This window comes from Typopeltis vanoorti, chromosome 3 (assembly GCF_054136105.1).
Source record: "Typopeltis vanoorti isolate ZY-2024b chromosome 3, IOZ_Tvanoo_1.0, whole genome shotgun sequence".
Lineage (NCBI taxonomy): Eukaryota > Metazoa > Arthropoda > Arachnida > Uropygi > Thelyphonidae > Typopeltis > Typopeltis vanoorti.
This window is the reverse complement of record NC_143551.1, coordinates 235,255-253,689: the sequence shown is the minus strand read 5'-3', so window position 1 is coordinate 253,689 and position 18,435 is coordinate 235,255. Positions and strand designations below refer to the sequence as shown.

General features: G+C 35.0%; 1 protein-coding gene across 1 annotated transcript in view; it reads left to right on the top strand.

The window, feature by feature from the left end:
• The window catches only part of LOC150107855 (uncharacterized), a 271,308-nt gene that overhangs the window by 161,598 nt on the left and 91,275 nt on the right, over positions 1–18,435 (top strand). Inside the window, exon 7 of the mRNA XM_090415381.1 lies at positions 2,228–2,418. Within this exon, the coding sequence (XP_090271507.1) occupies positions 2,228–2,418 (191 nt within the window). The remainder of the gene's footprint in view (positions 1–2,227; positions 2,419–18,435) is intronic.

The following is an 18,435-nucleotide window of genomic DNA, read 5'->3' as shown; positions in this document are numbered from 1 at the left end:
AAGAAAGCATATCAAAAGTTACTGGCAAATAAGTCAGCTTTTACTCTTACAGAATACAGAGACAAATGTAAGAAAGCATGGTGCTAAATGAAACAAGCAGTGATGATAGCACAGTGGTAAAAAACACTGACTAGGCATGCAGTCAGGAATACATATTCATACTTGAAGTAGAAAAAGCCATCAAACGCTTGAAATGTGGAAAGGCAGGAGGAGTAGATGATATTCGACCAGAAATGCTGAAGTATGGTGGTATAAGTCTTACAGTGGCTGCACTGCATAGTTCAGAAAGCCTGGACAGAGGGACGAATTCCCGATGATTGGAGTAGAGCTCTCATAGTACCCATATATAAAAAGGGAAATAAAACTGTGTGTGAGAATTACAGAGGTATTTCCCTACTGGGTGTTCCTGGCAAGAACTATGCAAGTATACTTGAGAAACGGTTGAGAAGAATTGTGGAAGAAAAGCTTGGTGAAGAACAAAGTGGATTCCGGCCAAATAGAGGCTGTCAGGATCAGATCTTCACTTTATGACAAATAGTCGAGAAAGCATGGGAATATAACAAAGATCTGTATTTAAGTTTTGTCGATCTGGAAAAGGCATATGACAAGGTGCCAAGAGAGAAGCTATTCAATACTCTGCAGTTATATGGTGTCAATGGGACATTATATCTAGCAATACTTAGTCTTTATTTGAGTTGTAAGTCAGCAGTTAGAATTGAAGGAAGTACAGGAAGATGGTTTAATGTTAAATCTGGTGTGAGACAAGGATGTACATTATCCCCTCTGTTATTCATTATCTATATGGATCATATTATGAAGGAAAGTGGTATTAAACCTGATATCAAAATTGGAGATGTTAATGTCAGCTCTTTGCTTTATGCAGATAATGTTATACTTCTAAATAAATCCGCTACAAGTCTGCAAGATTCTCTGACTAAATTGAATAGCTGTTGTAATAAATATGGTATGAAGGTCAGCAATAAAAAGATAAAGACAATGAGAATAGCCGAAATCATTGAAAATGTCAACTGTGTTGTGAATGGAGAACCTGTGGAACAAGTAAAACATTTCAGCTACTTAGGCATACTTTTTACTGAAGATGGTAAATTAATTATAGAAATAGACAACAGAATCAGGAAAGCTGGTATGGTGGGAAGGCAATTGAATAAATTCATATGGAATAAGAGAGAAATTAGTTGGAACACTAAATTAGCTGTATACAAGACAGTGTTCAAACCCATTTTAACTTATGGATCTGAGAGCTAGGTCAGAAGTAAAACACTTGACCAAAGACTAGAGGCTGCAGATATGAGAGTCCTGAGAAAGATTAGAGGCGTGAAATGATATTGCCATCAATGGCAATATCATATTAAAAATGAGGATATTAGGAAAGAACTGGACATTGTCAACATCCAGGAATGCATTAGCAGAGCTAATCTCAGGGGGTATGGTCACTTAAATAGAATGGGAGAGGAAAGATTAGCAAAACACGTGTTCCCTGCCAGGTTGGCAGGAAAACGACCCAGAGGAAGACCAAGATATAGGTGGATTGATACTGTACAAAGTGCCTTAGACTATAGAAATATAAGATCTGATAATGTTGGAGTCTTGACAAGTAACAGGCCGATTTGGAGGAAAATTGTAGATAGGAAGTTAGTAATGATGTAATTTTTTCATGTTGTACTTTCATATCCTGTACACCCCTTGAGGGTACATGGCAGGAATTTGATGATGATGTGAAAAGCTTGAACCAAGTGGTTGGGATGCAGCTATGCCATCAAACAGATGCAGTCTCAAAGGAGATCAGGTGATACATGACAAGATGCATTTTGTTTATAACTTGCTTTAAATTTTTACTTATTGAAAATTAAATTAAAATTAATAAACAGAATAGATCTGCACTTACTTGTGACAGTATGTAACAAATATAGAAGCCAAAAAAAAAAAAAAAGAAAGTAATTAAGATTAGAAAAAAAAGGAGGTGGGGAGATACCACCTAAAGTTGCTTACCACACTTTGGGAAACACTGCAGTAAGAAATTCATTGTTTTCTTACTGAAATTTTTTTTTTGGATGTTGGGTGGGGGGGGGGGTATCACTTCCTATTTCAGATCAACTGTTTACTCTTGTGTCCTTGAGTAAAAAACATTAATTAAAAATAAAAAGGACTTTTAATTATCACTTCTTTAGATTTAATTTTTATTTATCAAGGCCTTATTTAATTCTAGGCTCTCTTATAACTGATGCAAATTCCAGTGTCCACAATAAAGTTTCAGCTTTGCAAGTTTTGACAGCAGCTGTCCTGAAAGAAAATTTTCTTTCGAAATTTGAGCGAAGTTCTCACTCTCAGAAACTTTTCAGTTATATATATGATTTTGAAAATTTGAAGTCTGAAGAGCAAGCAGAAATTGCAAAAATGGTATGCTTTTATTTAGTTTTTCTCATTATTATAAGAATTGTGACTTGGGTATTTTTATTCTCCGTATTTCGAAGTCATCAGAATATTTCTGCTGGCTACACTTAACAGCAGTCGTCACCAGAAATTAGTTTTTTCTTTAAAGAATGAAAAGCAGTATTTCTGTTCCATTGCAAAAACAGAATACTTAAAGTCAGTCTATATTGACTTACTCTTACCATCAGGCTTACATTTACATACTTGCTCATTAGTCAAATAAGATTGCTTTTCTCCAAACTTACACTTGTCTCCTTTCCTGACACAAGCATGCCACAGCCATATCCTCATCACATTCTAGAAAACAGTGTGGCCTCTTTTTAAAACAATACTTTTCCTATACAGCTCCTAACACAGTATTGATCCCAATTTTACCCAAACTTTAATAGTTTTTTCACCTTTTTTTTTTGGTGGTATCCCAAGTTCTTATCCAGGTTATACACCAGCTATAGAACCTTTTCATGCAGCTCTATCTCTTCATCCAGTGTAGTGGTAGCACTGTGCAACTTGTTAAACACACAAGACTGACGTATCTTAAAAAAGTGAGCACTCATTATCATGTAATTTTGACCCAAAGGAAGTGTCTACGTTCATTAAAGCTATTCATCACATTTGTCTTTCTTTTACTTGCAGCAACGATAAAATTATTTTGCGTTTCCTGTTCTACATAGCCAATTTCTGTTCACACTCCCACTTGTTTAACATAATATGGATTTTTACTTATGTATTATTTTTATTAGTATTCAATTTTTTTCTTGAGTACCAAGGATGTCTTCAATATGACTTTTAAATTTATCAACTAAAACATAAACCAGTAAATTCTACAATGAAGATGTGTGAGCTGCAGGTACGTGATGTAGAGTGACATGGTCTAAAAACATTAAGGTTCTAATAAAATAAAACTTTAACAAGAGGTAAAATTAATTCTGGAACTTGTCCATCACTTCTATTCAGATTGAGATGATATAGCAAAGTTTCACAACTTTCTTTATATAGACGTTCTTAGAAGTTATTACTTTTATGGAGAACCTTAATTTTCTTTTGAAGGATTTGATGGCTGGTGATAACATGTTCTGTTTGTTCTGCTTCATGGAACTTAATGCAGTGTAAATGTTCATCTGAATATCAGGCTGCTGATCTACCTGTTTGGCCAAAATATGATAATCCACACTGGCAAGGAATTTGCTACACTCCAACATGGGACAAAAGCAGAAGTCTGTCTTTAGCAGAGCCTAGAAAAGCAGAAATCTGGTTGATAAGGCAGAAGGACACTTGCAGGCCAGCAAATCTAAGTAGTTTGGCTATACCTTTAGAGACGCCTTTAATATAAGAAATGGTAATACTACAGACCATCTCCATATCACTGTCACATTGAGAGGCTGATAAGTGAAAATTATAACTATCCGTGATCTTGTTGACATAAAACCATTTGATGGGATAAAACTATTAGCAAGGAAGACAGATTTGATGTGATTTATTTCCTGACAGCAGCATTTCATTAGAGCAGAGGTTAAAGCCCATTATGTGTTTGCTTTCTAAAAACCAAGAAAGGAACGTTACCATTTGGCTGACAAGTAAAAAGATATGTAAAAAGGCAACTCAATTTTTCTCTTCTACCTCAAGAGCAAACAGGATATGATGGTGAAAGTGCTGATCTTATTGACAAATTCTTGTATATCTAAGGAAACCATGCCAAACCACTAAAACATGATCTACATGTCTGTACAATAATGTTGGCTTAGGAAAGAGGCTATTCAATGTCTGTTTCCCAAATTGTTCCATGAAGTAGTTAGTTTGGGAAAAAGAGGACTATCCATTGATGTATCCTCAATTTGTTGGCAAAATTTATTTTGGAATGTGAGGTAACCAGAGTGAATGATGAAGTCAAATTGGTATACAGTTTCTTCTGGAAGGTCTTTGTTAAGAAGATTTTCTGACAGAAATTGGAATATTCATATGTTTCATCTAAAGGTACATTTTGTGAATAAAGACACAATATACTGACAAATGAAGAGGACTCTCCTAAGAATACCAAAAGTAATTTGGAAAGATGTTTAGCAATTTTGTAGCAAGGAGAGCCATTGCAGTTTACCAGAGGATGAAATGGAATTTTTATTGTGGACTTTTGGAAGTTCATACAAACAAGGAGGATGCCCATGTTTCTTAAGTTTCTTATTGGTTTCTTCCACCTTCAACCAGATGGTAGCATTCATTTCTCAGTTTTTAGAAAGAAAACACATACTGCCTTTCATAAACTTTGTGGACTTCATTAAATTATTTCTTTTTTCTTGTCATTCTTTCTTTTCATTCATTAATTCTTTCATGGATGTTCATGTTCTTTCACACCACACACCGTCATCATATTCCTGATATCTAACATCAGGGGGCATAGAGAATATTACGATAGTACTACATGAAACAGTTACACCATTACTAATTTCCAATCAAGAATTTTCCTCCAAATTAATCTTATATTTCTATCTTATAAGGCACTTTTTACTGTATCAATCCACCTATATCTTAGTCTTTCTTGGTCTTTTCCTGACAACCTGGCAAAATATGTGCATTTTGCTAATCTTTCCTCTCCTATTCTGTTTAAGTGACCATATCACCTGAGATTAGCTCTGCTAACACATTCCTGAATGCTACCAATAGCAAGCTCTTTCCTAACATCCTCATATTTAATATGATACATCTCTTGATGCCATCTCAGAACTCTCATATCTCTGATCTCCAGTCTCAGATCAAATGTTTTATTTCTAACCCAGCTCTTAGATACACAAGTTAAAATTAGTTTGAACACTGTCTTGTATATAGCTAATTCAGTGTTTTAACTAATTTCTTATACCATCATTTTACATTGTGGTAATCTCAGGTAGTATGGTCACTTAAACAGAATGGGAGAGGAAAGATTAGCAAAATTGCTAAGGTGGCAGGAAGAAGATCCAGAGGAAGACCAAAATGTAGATGGATTGATATAGTAAAAAGTGCCTTAAAAGACAGAAATATATGATCTGATAATGTTGGAGTCTTGACAAATAACAGATTAATTTTTAGGAAAATTGTTGATTGGAAGTTAGTAATGGTGTCAGTTTTTCATGTAGTATTATCATAATTATCCTGTACACACCCTGAAGGTATGTATCAGAAATTGATGATGACAACAAAGTTAATTTCTTTCTTATTCCATACCAGCTTTAATAATTCTGTTGTTAAAGCTGGCATGGAATAAGAAAGAAATTAACATCTTTGCTTAAAATTGTGCCTAATAGCTGAAATCTTTTACTTGGTCTATAGGTTCACTATTCAGAATACAGTTAATGTTTTCAGTGTTTCTACCTATTTTCGTTGTCTATCGTTTTATTTCTGATTTTCATACTGAATTTATTACAACAGTTATCCAGTTTAGTCAGGGAATCCTGCAGACTTGTACTGGATTTATTCAAAAGCATAACCTCCTCATCTGCATGAATTAAAGAGCTAAAATTAACATTGCCGTTTTTGATATCAGATTTAATATCACTTTGCTTCATAATGTGATCCATATAGATATTGAATAACATTGGAGATAACTTTGTCTCACACCTGATTTAACATCACGTGTGAGACAAAGGTGCACTGTCTTCTTGTACCTCCTTCAGTTCTAACTGCAGAAGCTTAAATAGATATTATGTATTGCTTGATGTTATGTCCTATTTACACCATATAACTGCAGCATTTTGAAGAGCCTTACTTTTGGGAAGTTGTCATATATCTTTTCCAGATTTGGAAAACATAAATACAAATCTTTGTTATATTCTCAAGATTTCTCAACTATTTGTCTTAAAGTGAAAATCTGAACCTAACAAACCTCTATTTGGGCATAATCCAGATTGTTCTTCATCAAGCTTTGTTTCCATAATTTTTCTTAGCAGGTTCACAAGTATTTTTGAATAAATCTTACCAGGAACACTCAGTAGGGAAATATTGCTGTAATTTTCACATTCAGTTTTATTTCACTTTTTATAGATGGGTACTATAAAGATCTTCTCCAATTATTTGGAATTCAACCCTCTGCCAAGACTTCTAAGTTATGCATTCAGCCACTGTAAAACTTCTATACCACTATATATGAGCACTTCTGGTCAGATATCATCTACTCCAGCTGCCTTCCCACATTTCAGGTTTTTGATGACTTTTTCTATTTCAAGTATGGATATGTCTCCCTGACTGCATTCCTGTTGGAAGTTTTCTACCACCATACCAATGCTAATTGGTATGGTGGTCAGTCTTTCAAAGCAGTTACTCCAGACATCTAGAATGTCTTTAGTGTTTATGTCACCTTTATCATCTCCAATTTCTTTTACAGGGCACAGATAGCAGGATAAAATTGAATTTCATATTGAAAAAAAGAACATGTAAGAAAGTTTTGAAGCAAATAAAAGTTGAACAGCTCTCAGATGTGAAATGCAGACTAAAATACACAAACGTTATTCAAGAAAAAATGAAAGAGTTTGAGAACAGGAACCAAACCTTGAAGATCCACTAGCAAACCCTGAAGAAAACATTGAGTCAGCCAGAAACGCATCTCACGAGGTTGTTTGCAAGGATAGAAAAATCAGAACTCCAAGGTGGACACAGGAAGTTGAAGTGGCAGTGAAGGGAAAAGAAGAAAGTATATCAAAAGTTCCTGGCAAATAAGTCAGCTTGTGCTCTTAGAGAATACAGAGACAAATGTAAGAAAGCTAAACACTGTAAAACTAGCTAAAGGAAAGTTATGGGAAGACTTTGGTAAAACATAGAAAATAAATATCAAGAAGGTGGCAAGATATTCTGGAGGTTGTTGAAGAAGTTCAGAAATGAGGAAAGAGTACTGTAAAAGGAATTAGAAATGATAAAGGTGACATGAAAACTGGAGAAAAAGATATGCTTGAAGTTATGGAGTAATTATTTTGAAAAACTGCTAAATGAAACAAGCAGTAATGGCAGCACAGTGATAAAAAACACTGACCAGGCATGCAGTTAGGAATACATATCCATACTTGAAGTAGAAAAAGCCATCAAAGGCTTGAAATGTGGAAGGGCAGCAGGAGTAGATGATATTCAACCAGAAATGTTGAAGTATGGAGGTATAAAAGTCTTACAGTGGCTGCACTGCATAGTTCAGAAGGCATGGAGAGAGGAACAAATTCCAGATGATTGACATCTCATAGTACCCATATATAAAAAAGGGTATTAAATCTGAATCTGAGAATTAAGGGGTATTTCTCTGCTGAGTGTTCTTGGTAAGATTTATGCAAGTATACTTGAGAAATGGTTGAGAAGGATTGTGGAAGAAAAGCTTGGTGAAGAACAAGCTGAATTCAGGCCAAATAGATGCTGTCAGGATCAGATTTTCACTTTATGACAAATAGTTGAGAAATCATGGGAATATAACAAAGATCTGTATTTAAGTTTTGTAGATCTGGAAAAGGCATATGACAAGGTGCCAAGAGAGAAGCTATTCAAAATGCTACAGTTTTATGGTATCGGTGGGGCATTATATCAAGCAATACTTAGTCTTTGAGTTGTATGTCAGCAGTTAGAATTGTAGGAAGTACAGGAAGATGGTTTAATGTTAAGTCTGGTGTCAGACTTAACATTAAACTGTTCTGTTATTCATTATCTATATGGATCACACTATGATGGAAAGTGGTATTAAACCTGATATCAAAATTGGAGATGTTAATCTCTGCTATTTGTGATAGATATGGTATGAAGGTCAGCAATAATAAGACAAAGACAATGAAAATATCAACTGCATTGTGAATGGTGAACCTATAGAACAAGTAAAACATTTCATCTGCTTACACACTATTTTTAGTGAAAATGGTAAATTGAATATGGAAATAGACAATAGAATCAATGAAGCTGGTATGATAGGAAGTCGACTGAATAAATGTAAATGGAATAAGTGAGAAATTATTCAAAGCACTAAATTAGCTGTACACAAGACAGTGTTGAAACCAATTTTAACTTATGGATCTGAGAGCTGGGTTAGAAGTAAAACATTGACCTAAGACTAGACACCATAGATATGAGAGTCCTGAGAAACATTAGGGGCATGAACAGATGACATCACTGACACTATCATATTAAAAATTAGGAATATATTACGAAAGAACTTAAAATAACAAAGATCTGTATTTAAGTTTTGTAGATCTGGGAAAGGCATATGACAAGGTGACAAGAGAGAAGCTAATCAAAATGCTACAGTTGTATGGTAAGCATACAACTGTAGCATTTGACTTAAGAAGACCAAGATCTTGGTCTTCCTAAGTCTAAGATATAGGTGGATTGATACATAAAAAAGTGCCTTAGAAGATAGAAATATGAGATCTGCTACTGTTGGAGTCTTGACAGGTAACAGATTGATTTGGAGGAAAGTAGATTGTAAGTTAATAATGATGTAAATTTTTCATGTAGTACTATCATATTCTGTACACCCCTTTAGGGTACATGCCAGAAATTTGATGATGTTGATTCTTTTTACATTATTCTTTCTTCCAATATTAAGATTTTTTTCAGTAGCCTTTTAAATATTTTACTATCTGTGTTCTTTGTTTATTTTCTGTGTTCATACCAAAATCTTCCATGACTTTTATTTATCTAGTTTTATACAGTTTAGCTAGTTTTCCACTTTTATACATTTTTTCTCGGTAATTTCTAACAAAGGGAACCATGAGAAGATGAGGATTGTAAATTAGGTCAAAAGCTCTGGTTAGTGCCCTGAATTCCTTAAAAGATTATGTCGAGGTATCTTCCTAGTTATACAGCTTTGACCCTTAATATTCTTCCAGTTTTTGTAAAGATTATATATATATATATTGGAGTTTCATTCTGTCATAATTGCCAATAATCTGCACCCTTACAACTGGTACATGGAGCACACTCTCTGCTCTACGAAAATGCTGCTTGCTCAGAAAATAATTCAAGTCCATTACATGCTAATGGTTTTGCCAAATCTTATATCCATATGACCATTAATAGTTAGTTTCCCTCTTATCTACCTCTCTTTGTGATGGTGTATGGAGGTGGTGTGTTAGCATTCTTTATGTTGAAAGGTTTTTTAAAGTTGTAGCCAAATTGCTTAGATCTGCTGGCCTACAAGTGTCCTTCCACCTTAACACAAGATTTCCACTTTTCTAGGTTTTGCTAAAGGTAGATCTACATTTGTTCCACCATTGAGTGTATCAAGGACTTGCGGAGGACAATTCAAAGGACTTGCGGAGCATGCCCTGATTGTTCCTTGCTGTATTGTTTCATATAGTCCATCAATTCTGAATAGAAGTGATGGACTTGATGTTCCCTTTTACAGGAAGTAGTTCTTTATTAGTTTCAGAATTAAATTAAATTTTTTACTTTTTTAACCTTTAAGTTATTTCATTAGAACCTTAATGTTTAGACCATGTCACTCTGCATCATGTATGTGGAGCTCATGTATTTTGATTGCTGAATCCACTAATTTATGCTTTAGTTGTTTAATTTGAAGGTAATACTGAATGCCTAGCTTGGTTGACTGAGCCAAGAGACTGTGGGCATGGATGTTTGTGATTGTTTTTAGGTTGGAGATGAATTTCATTGCCTGGTGTGAAACCACTTCCCATGTTAGTGAAGGCTTGAGGTTCTTCAATAAGGACTTCAGGTCTTCAAAAGATGTTTAGTCTCTTAATCAGGGTGCCAGGACTATGTAAAAAATAAATTAAAAATACCAGAAAATATAGATATTGCTTCTGATTAATGATTGTTTCATTTATTCATGGGGAAATTCCCATGTTATTCCTCTTAAAAACTATTATTTTTATGGCTATTGGAAGCTCCATAACATAAAAATTAGGTCACAACTCTGACCAATAGGCAAAAACACAAACACTTCAAAGGCCGAAACACCAAGCTGACATGACGACAACACATGGTCGAAATGGCTCGCACCCCCCATTAACCCTCTCCCCAGCCCCCTTTTCCATAAACCCTTCCCCTCCTCAAAAAAAAAACAATTTCTATTTTCAGTCCCCTCTTTCATCTCTTCCCCCCCTCCAAAAAAGTGCCCTTAAAGATTATTAAGAATAATAATATATGTATATATTATATTAAAAAACCTGGGTTTTTCAATTAATTCTCCCACATTGCCTCAAACCTGACTTTTTCCCAAACTTCTTTCCCTTTTAACAGCCAAACAGCAGAAGCATGCACATCGCAGAAAGAAGACAACAACATCCAAAAAAAAGGTGTCTGCAAATATTCTTCTTCTATTATTCTGTATATATTTGTCTCTAAAATACGTCTGTAATGCCCTAAGAATTCTTGAGTAAAAAGCCAATGACATTAAAAAAAAGGGGCACTCTAAATGAAAACAGGCAAAATAGCTGTGAAAATGATATGGTTAAAATCAGAAAATATTAAAACTGATAAAAAAAAAAAAAAAAAAAGAAAGAAATAGGGAGAAAAAAATCCTTAGCCCACTTGTGGTATGAAATGTATTATAGGTTTGCAAATAACTTTTTGTGTGTGGAAGCAGAATAAAAAGAATAAGATGCCTTTGATGTTGGGGCAAAAATTTTATTGCTAATAAAAAATTTACATAATTAGAATCCTTATTTTCTTCCTTTCATGGTTACATGATGATCAGAATACATTATAAAAATTATGGAAATATCTACTGTGTTAGAGAAAAATTTCAGTTTAATATTAACCAAAATAGTAATAGTAGTAACTCTGCCATAGGTGAAGCTTATGCTCATCCATTATGCTGGTCCTAAGCCTGGTTAAAAGAGGAAGGTCGAGCGACAGCTAATCACCCATCCTCATATAAAAAAAAAAAAATAATAATAATAAAAAAAAACCAAAAAAAAAAAAACCATGATTACAGAAACCATGAGTGAAGCAAGAAATCCATTGCGGCGGAGTATTACGACCGCTGGTCTCCCAACAGACCACTATATACAGGACTTAAGAGAGGAGCCAACATCTATGATGTAGGTGGGGCAAAGCCTTATGGAACCTCACTTGCGGATGAAGTCGATCACTCACTCTAAAATTAAACTTAAAATTGGAACATGGAATGTTCGCATAATGTACCAAATTGGAAAAACTAGACAGATAGTCAACGAGATGAGTAAATATGGTCTTGATATTTTAGGAATTGCTGAAACAAGATGGACAGGTTTTGGTGAGATAAGAACAGCCGAAAAATATTGCATATTGTATTCAGGATATGATGAAAGACATGAAAAAGGAGTTGCAGTGATTGTAAGTGAGAAAACAAGGAAAAGTCTGATGGAATGGAAACCAATAAATAACTGAATAATTAAAGCTGGATTTTTCTCCAGGTTCATGAAATTGACAAGTTACAAGTATATATGCACCCACAAATGATGCCGAAGAAATGGAGAAAGCAGAATTCTATGATCAACTCCAACAAGTGCGTGATAAAGTCCCTAAACACTACTTGCTAATTTTGATGGGAGACATGCATGCTAAAGTAGGGGAAAGAAAGACAGAAGATGAATGTGCTATAGGAAACGAAGCGAGTGGTGAACAAAATGAAAATGGAGAACTTTTACATGTGATTCCTTCTGTGAATTAAATAACCTCATCATAGGAGGTAGTATCTTCAACCATAAGGAAATTCACAAAATAACATGGATCTCCCGCGTAGGAAAAACAAAAAACCAGATCGATCACATTGCTATATATAATACTTTCAAGAGGACATTACAAGATGTAAGGGAGCTTCAGACCATTGGAGCTGATGTAGCTTCAGACCATTTTTCTGCTAAACGCAATAGTTAAATCGAAGCTAGCAGACCGGTTTGCCTGCTTGCAGGATGAAAAATCCCATATAAAGTGGTGGAAAAAAACCCTGCTGTCCATGCCCAAAACCGACTAACTTGACTATGGCTGAGGAAGATCCTTAAGCTCCTCATGTTGACGACGGGAATCGACCCTAGGACACTCCTTCCCCAGGCATACGGTTGTGAAGCTCAAAGCCATTAGGCCAACTGTGCAGACATAAACCAAAATAATCACTCGATGTTTCGACCTTCACAATAAGGTTATCATCTGGATTATACACATATATATACAAAGAAACAAGCTGCACTACAATCTTCATGGCATGCTAAAGTTACATTGAATTGGTCAACTGTTAAAACTACTGCCCTGACCTCTGAAATTAGTAACATTATAAAGTTCTTCATTAAACTTCATCAAATAATACATGTAATATAGATTACAGTTAAACCATAGCTATCTCATTCATTAAAGTGTTATCAGAAAAAATAATTCTACACTATTATAATCTTATTGCCACTTTTAAACCACCTATAAAATTAAAAAATTATTTTCAACTCCTCTAAGGATCCCTTCCCCCATTGGCCCACCCCGGAGTTTATTGAATGTGTTGCACCTGTAACTTACCTTATATTGGAGAAACTGGATGTATAATCCCTCTCCGTACAAAAAAAAAAAAAGAACATGAACGACATATTAAAATTTACAGTTTTAGTGTAGCAAGCCTCTCAGATCATGCTCTTAACACCCTACACCAAATTGGAAAAGTACCTGTTCTTTACATCATACAAAAGCCTGCTATGAATGCAAATTTAAAGAAGCTTGTGAAATTTTGATTAACCATCATAATCTTAACAGTAATGGTGGCATAAAAATTCCAAGAATTTGGATGGCACACATTCAACCCACTTAGTTCAAGTTTTCCAGCAAACCCTGACTTTAGGACTTGAAGCAATTATTTCTGCTTTTATTAGCCACCATCCATACTGTTTGGGTTTAATTTACATGTATTCTGATATGAGTAACTTTGTGTGAACATGTACTCCTCTAGCTTAATGTATTTTTGTAACCAAATAGATAATAATAATAACAGGACTCTAGCTTTCATATAATAAAGTTTTTTTTTTCCACCAGAGGTCAGGTCAATAGTTTTAGCGGTTGACCAAATAAATGTAACTTTAGCATACCATGTAGATTAGGGCAGCTGGTTTCTTTGTATATATGTGTATACTCCAGATGATGATATTAATGTGGAGGTTGAAATGTCGAGTGATTATTTTGATTTATATTAAACTGCAGTTTTTCTCTAGCACGTTAGTTGTTTTCATAATTTTTACATAATTATTACAAAGAATCCATATTATGTTTAACTAGTTATTGCATCCTGTGTTCGGGTTCATCAAGTCACTTCCGCTTAGATTTCTGTGATGCTTGTAACTTTTGTGACCTGTGTTTTATATATTTCATGACATATCTTATCATTCCTTCCACATCATCTTCTTATGGATCTCTTGCTTAATAAGGCTCATCGAATTCTCAAGACATCAGAAATATATCATGTCTTGAATTCAAAGAATTCATGTGATGCAACAGCATCATATGAGCAACTTTTCAAAGCTGCCTGTGTTCTGTTGATCTTCCATTCAATAACTAATACCAGTATGCTCAGTTTTTCATAGTTTGTCAAATTTCCAGTTTTGTATTTCAGCACGTAACTTTTCCTAATTGGAATATTCATGTATTTAGCTTCTTCCCAGTTAAAGGATGACTGTTTTGTAAACCACTAGTGACAAAATAGTCATATCCTTGATTCAGATTCCTTCTGATGCTATTATCTAGCACTCCTTGATCTTGAGTTAATCTTTCATATGCTCCTTTAGAAAGTTGTCTCACAATAGCTCAATAAATTCTCCTTCATTCTTATGAGATTTTCTCTGCTACCCAGTTACTTTTGCATATTTAAAGTCACCCATAATGATTACGAGGGTTGTCTGAAAAGTTCTCGGCCTCGACCATAGATGGCAACACTATTGGCACGTTTCTTTTTTTCTAAGTTGGTACATCTGACATAAGCATCCATGTGAAATTGCAAGTCATTCTATCAAGTAGTTTGTTTTATACAGCTGTCTGAATCAAAAGTTTGTCTGTATTCCTTGAAATGGATAAAATTGTGATGTTGCAGTTATAAAATTCTATTTAAAAGAAAATACAATGCCAAAAGAAATTCATTTGAAGTTCATAAAAGTTTATGGGCACTCTTCTCCTTTGTTTTCAACAATTAAGAAATGGGCTGCCGGGTTTAAACCTGGCTGTACCAGCCTTGAAGATGATCCATGTGAAGGATGTCCAAAAAAGTGTAACACCACCAGAAATCATTAATCAAGTGCATGATATGGTATCGGATGACCGGCGAGTCAAAGTGCGTGAAATTTCTGAGACTATAGGCATTTCAAAAGAACGTGTAGGATATATTTTGGATGTAGAATTGCAAATGAAAAAGCTTTGCACATGATGGATGCTGCACTTGCTCATAGCAGATCAAAAACTCGCTCGCATGAAAATCTCTTTGCAGTGCCTGGAGCATTTTATGTGTCGATTTTGTGTGTTGATTTATTAATATGGTTGAGACTTGGATTCACCATTACACAGAAGAACCAAACAGCAGTCAAACCAATGGACAGAAGCGGGTTGATCAGCGCCAAAGGAGACGAAGTAGGTTCGATCAGCAGGAAAGGTCATGGTGTCAGTGTTTTGGGATGCTAAAGCATTTTGTTTATTAATTATCTTGAAAAGGGTAAACAATAACCGGGAATATGATTCCGATCTTTTAACCCGATTAGACGAAAAAATTTGTGAGAAAAGATCTGGCTTGCAGATCATCTTTCATCAGGACAATGCACCTGCCTACAAATGTGTTTTGGCAATGGGAAAATTAAGAAATCTGCACTATGAATTGTTGGAACATCCACCCTATTCCCATGATTTGGCTCCCTCTGACTTCTGTCTCTTCCCAAAACTAAAACTCTTCCTCGCTGGTCAGCATTTTTCTTCGAATCAAGAGGAGGCCACAAAATGGTGTGCAGATATTGTTAAATTTTAGGTTTCTTTGATTGTTTGAGATGAATGTACAGTGTCCCATAAAACACCTGTTGAAGCAATCGACAAAACATTGAGGGATATCAGATATTTGACAAATGGGTGGAATAACTGTTTTGTTGTTGATTTTTGACAAACACTGCGCATTGTATATCACAGAAGTACAGCGGATGAAGTGAATACCTGCCTTCAGAAATCATCAGTATGGCATGATATAGAGAGGTTTTCTCTCAAAACCTATATATGAATTCACCTACATGGAGACTCTAATGCATGTTTCTTCTCAAAGTTGTTAAAAATTGGCAATGGTGAGGTTCAGCAAAGAGATGGAAAAATTATATTGAAACATGTAAATATTGGGAAAATTGTCCAAACTGCAGATGAATTGTAAAACTCGATGCAGCATTATAATTCTTACAATGTTTAATCGCATCGATTTTACAGGAGTCACATCTGAAATTCAAAGAATTGTAAACTTGTATATAATAGATGTAAACAATAATATCAGCTCATATAAAATAAGTCCTGAAAAAATTTTCATGATACTGTACATAGAAGATATATGAGTGTGTATTTCAAAAGAAAATCCCTTAGAGAGCAGAAGTATAATAAATTTAGTTTAATCCTTTTATCCAAGTGTGAGCAAACAAAGTTTGCACCTGAAAGTATCTTCAGTACTGGGGTAAGGTACGACTCCTTGCAAAGGTGGAGCAAGCTACTAACACTCTTATCTCAGTATCTCCCATAATGCAAAACATATCTCCTTGTGGATATGTCTATGTTATGCATTAAGGGAAGGGCCACTACCCAGACTACTTTTGACCTTTATTGAGGTCTCTTCAGTGGGAGCCAGGCCCAAGTGGAGATACCAGCCAGAAGCATTAGCAGGGCTTTTCTACCTATAGGAGTTGCCAATTGGTGTGCCACCTTTTTAATAAATTATTCTGGATTTAGAGAAAGATGTTGAAAGTTTATTTTTCACTTGGTTAGAATATAATAAATTTAGTTTAATCCTTTTATCCAAGTGTGAGCAAACAAAGTTTGTGCCTGAAAGTATCTTCAGGACTGGGGTAAGGTAGTGCAACACCAGGACGACTCCTTGCAAAGGTGGAGCAAACTACTAACACTCCTATCTGAGATAGGAGTGTTAGTAGCTTGCTCAACCTGTTAGTAGCTTGCTCCACCTTTGCAAGGAGTCGTCCTGGTGTTGCACTATTATTTACCCCAGTCCTGAAAGATACTTTCAGGTGCAAACTTTGTTTGCTCACACTTGGATAAAAGGATTAAACTAAATTTATTATATTCTAACCAAGTGAAAAATAAACTTTCAAGAGCAGAAGTATGTTAGAATTACCTACATAAGTAATACAAAATGCCCATCTGTAGTGACCCCAAGGAATTAAACATGCTAAAATAAAGTAAACAAGTATCTAAAAATAGAAGTTTAGGGGCTATTACCTCCTTAGAGTTCGGAAATATATATGATATATCACTTGGTATAGGGTAGAATGGAAACCCATTGTAACAAAAGCAGTCTGACACCACCATCAAGGTTGATAGCAGAAGGAGCGGTATACATCAGAAGCTGTTATACTATACTGTAAAAGGGATTAAACTACACTTCAGGGAGATAGAAGTCATAACTTTCTAGAAGGAAAGGAGTTAGCACGTGATAGGTACGGGGATCTCAGACCTTAGTTCAAAGTTTGCGTGGGAATATTTAGGGTCTAAGAAACTTCGCGCAGGGTTCTGTGAGAGGCGAAATAAAAAGGGTCAGCAATGGACTGACAAGGCATCGACTGGGAAAAATGGACTAGCGTGCATCGGGAGATGTGACGCAGGGAGAAGAGGGGGAGTGGGAGGTCGATCCATGGAATCCTGGATGAATTCGTGGAGGGTAACTGGAGGTGAATCCTTATAGAGCAAGTAGCGGCTCAGGAACCAGATCACAAGGCTTTGACCATCAGACCGTACGTCCTAGTACCTACAACGCCGAAAGATTGAGCTCCAGCCCCAGGAGAAATTCCGGAGGTGAACATGGTTTCCATGATGCATCTGAAGTGATAGAGCAGGCCGTAACAATAGAGGGGGATCCAGAATAAGCTCGAAGAGAAGATACGATTAAAGTGCAATTGTGCCTATGAAAGAATTAATGCGAGTTGAATTTTTGTTTGAAAACTTTCTCTTAAATTATAATGTGAAGGACTGTTTTGGATAGACTGAATTCTTAGGATTGAAAGATGCATGAAGTAAATCTGCTTTTAGAATAATTGAAAAACTGTTAATGAAAGTTTAAGCTCACGTTGTATTACATTGAAATGGTTTAAAAGAGCTGATAAGAAAATTATAGAATTTAGAATTGTAATGGTGCGAAAGGTTGATTGCTAAGTAAGTGCTACATTCTTTTTGTGAAAGTTAGAATTGGAGATTTTTATTAGTGAAAGCATGATAATTCCTAGATTGTAAATGGGCTGATAGTTATTTGATATGCAGAATTAATTGTCTGATGATTTATGTCTTTGATGTTTATAACATGCCTATGAGTTGTCCTATGTGATGTTTAAATTTTGATGCTTAGCCTTGAGAGGAAATGATAGTAACATCATTTAAGTGTATACATTGTATTATTGTCTAAGTGCGAATAAATATGTTTGTTTTATTTATAAGAAGTGCCATCTGATCTTTTTAGCAACTGCACTGTTCCCAAATAAAACCGATCCTGTAAGCGGGAAAGAAATTAAACCTTGGTACAAATTTTATGTTAGGAGTTAGCCACTACTGTAATTAACTGTATAGTGGTGCTTTACTGGAAGTATAAATATTTTCTTATGCCAATTAGAGATTTTTAGTGGCACAGTCTGGAATAATCAAATAAATTTATGGAAATCTCAAGTATAAGTTTAATATATTGAAAGTAAGGAAAGGGAATTAAAGATTAACTGACTGTATAGAATGGCTACAGATAAGGATAAGGTATAATAAAGTTAACGAATGATAATATAGAAAAGACAAGTCAAAAGAAATAGATAGATATATTGCTACATCGATAGACAGATTAAAGAAACAGATATTTTACAG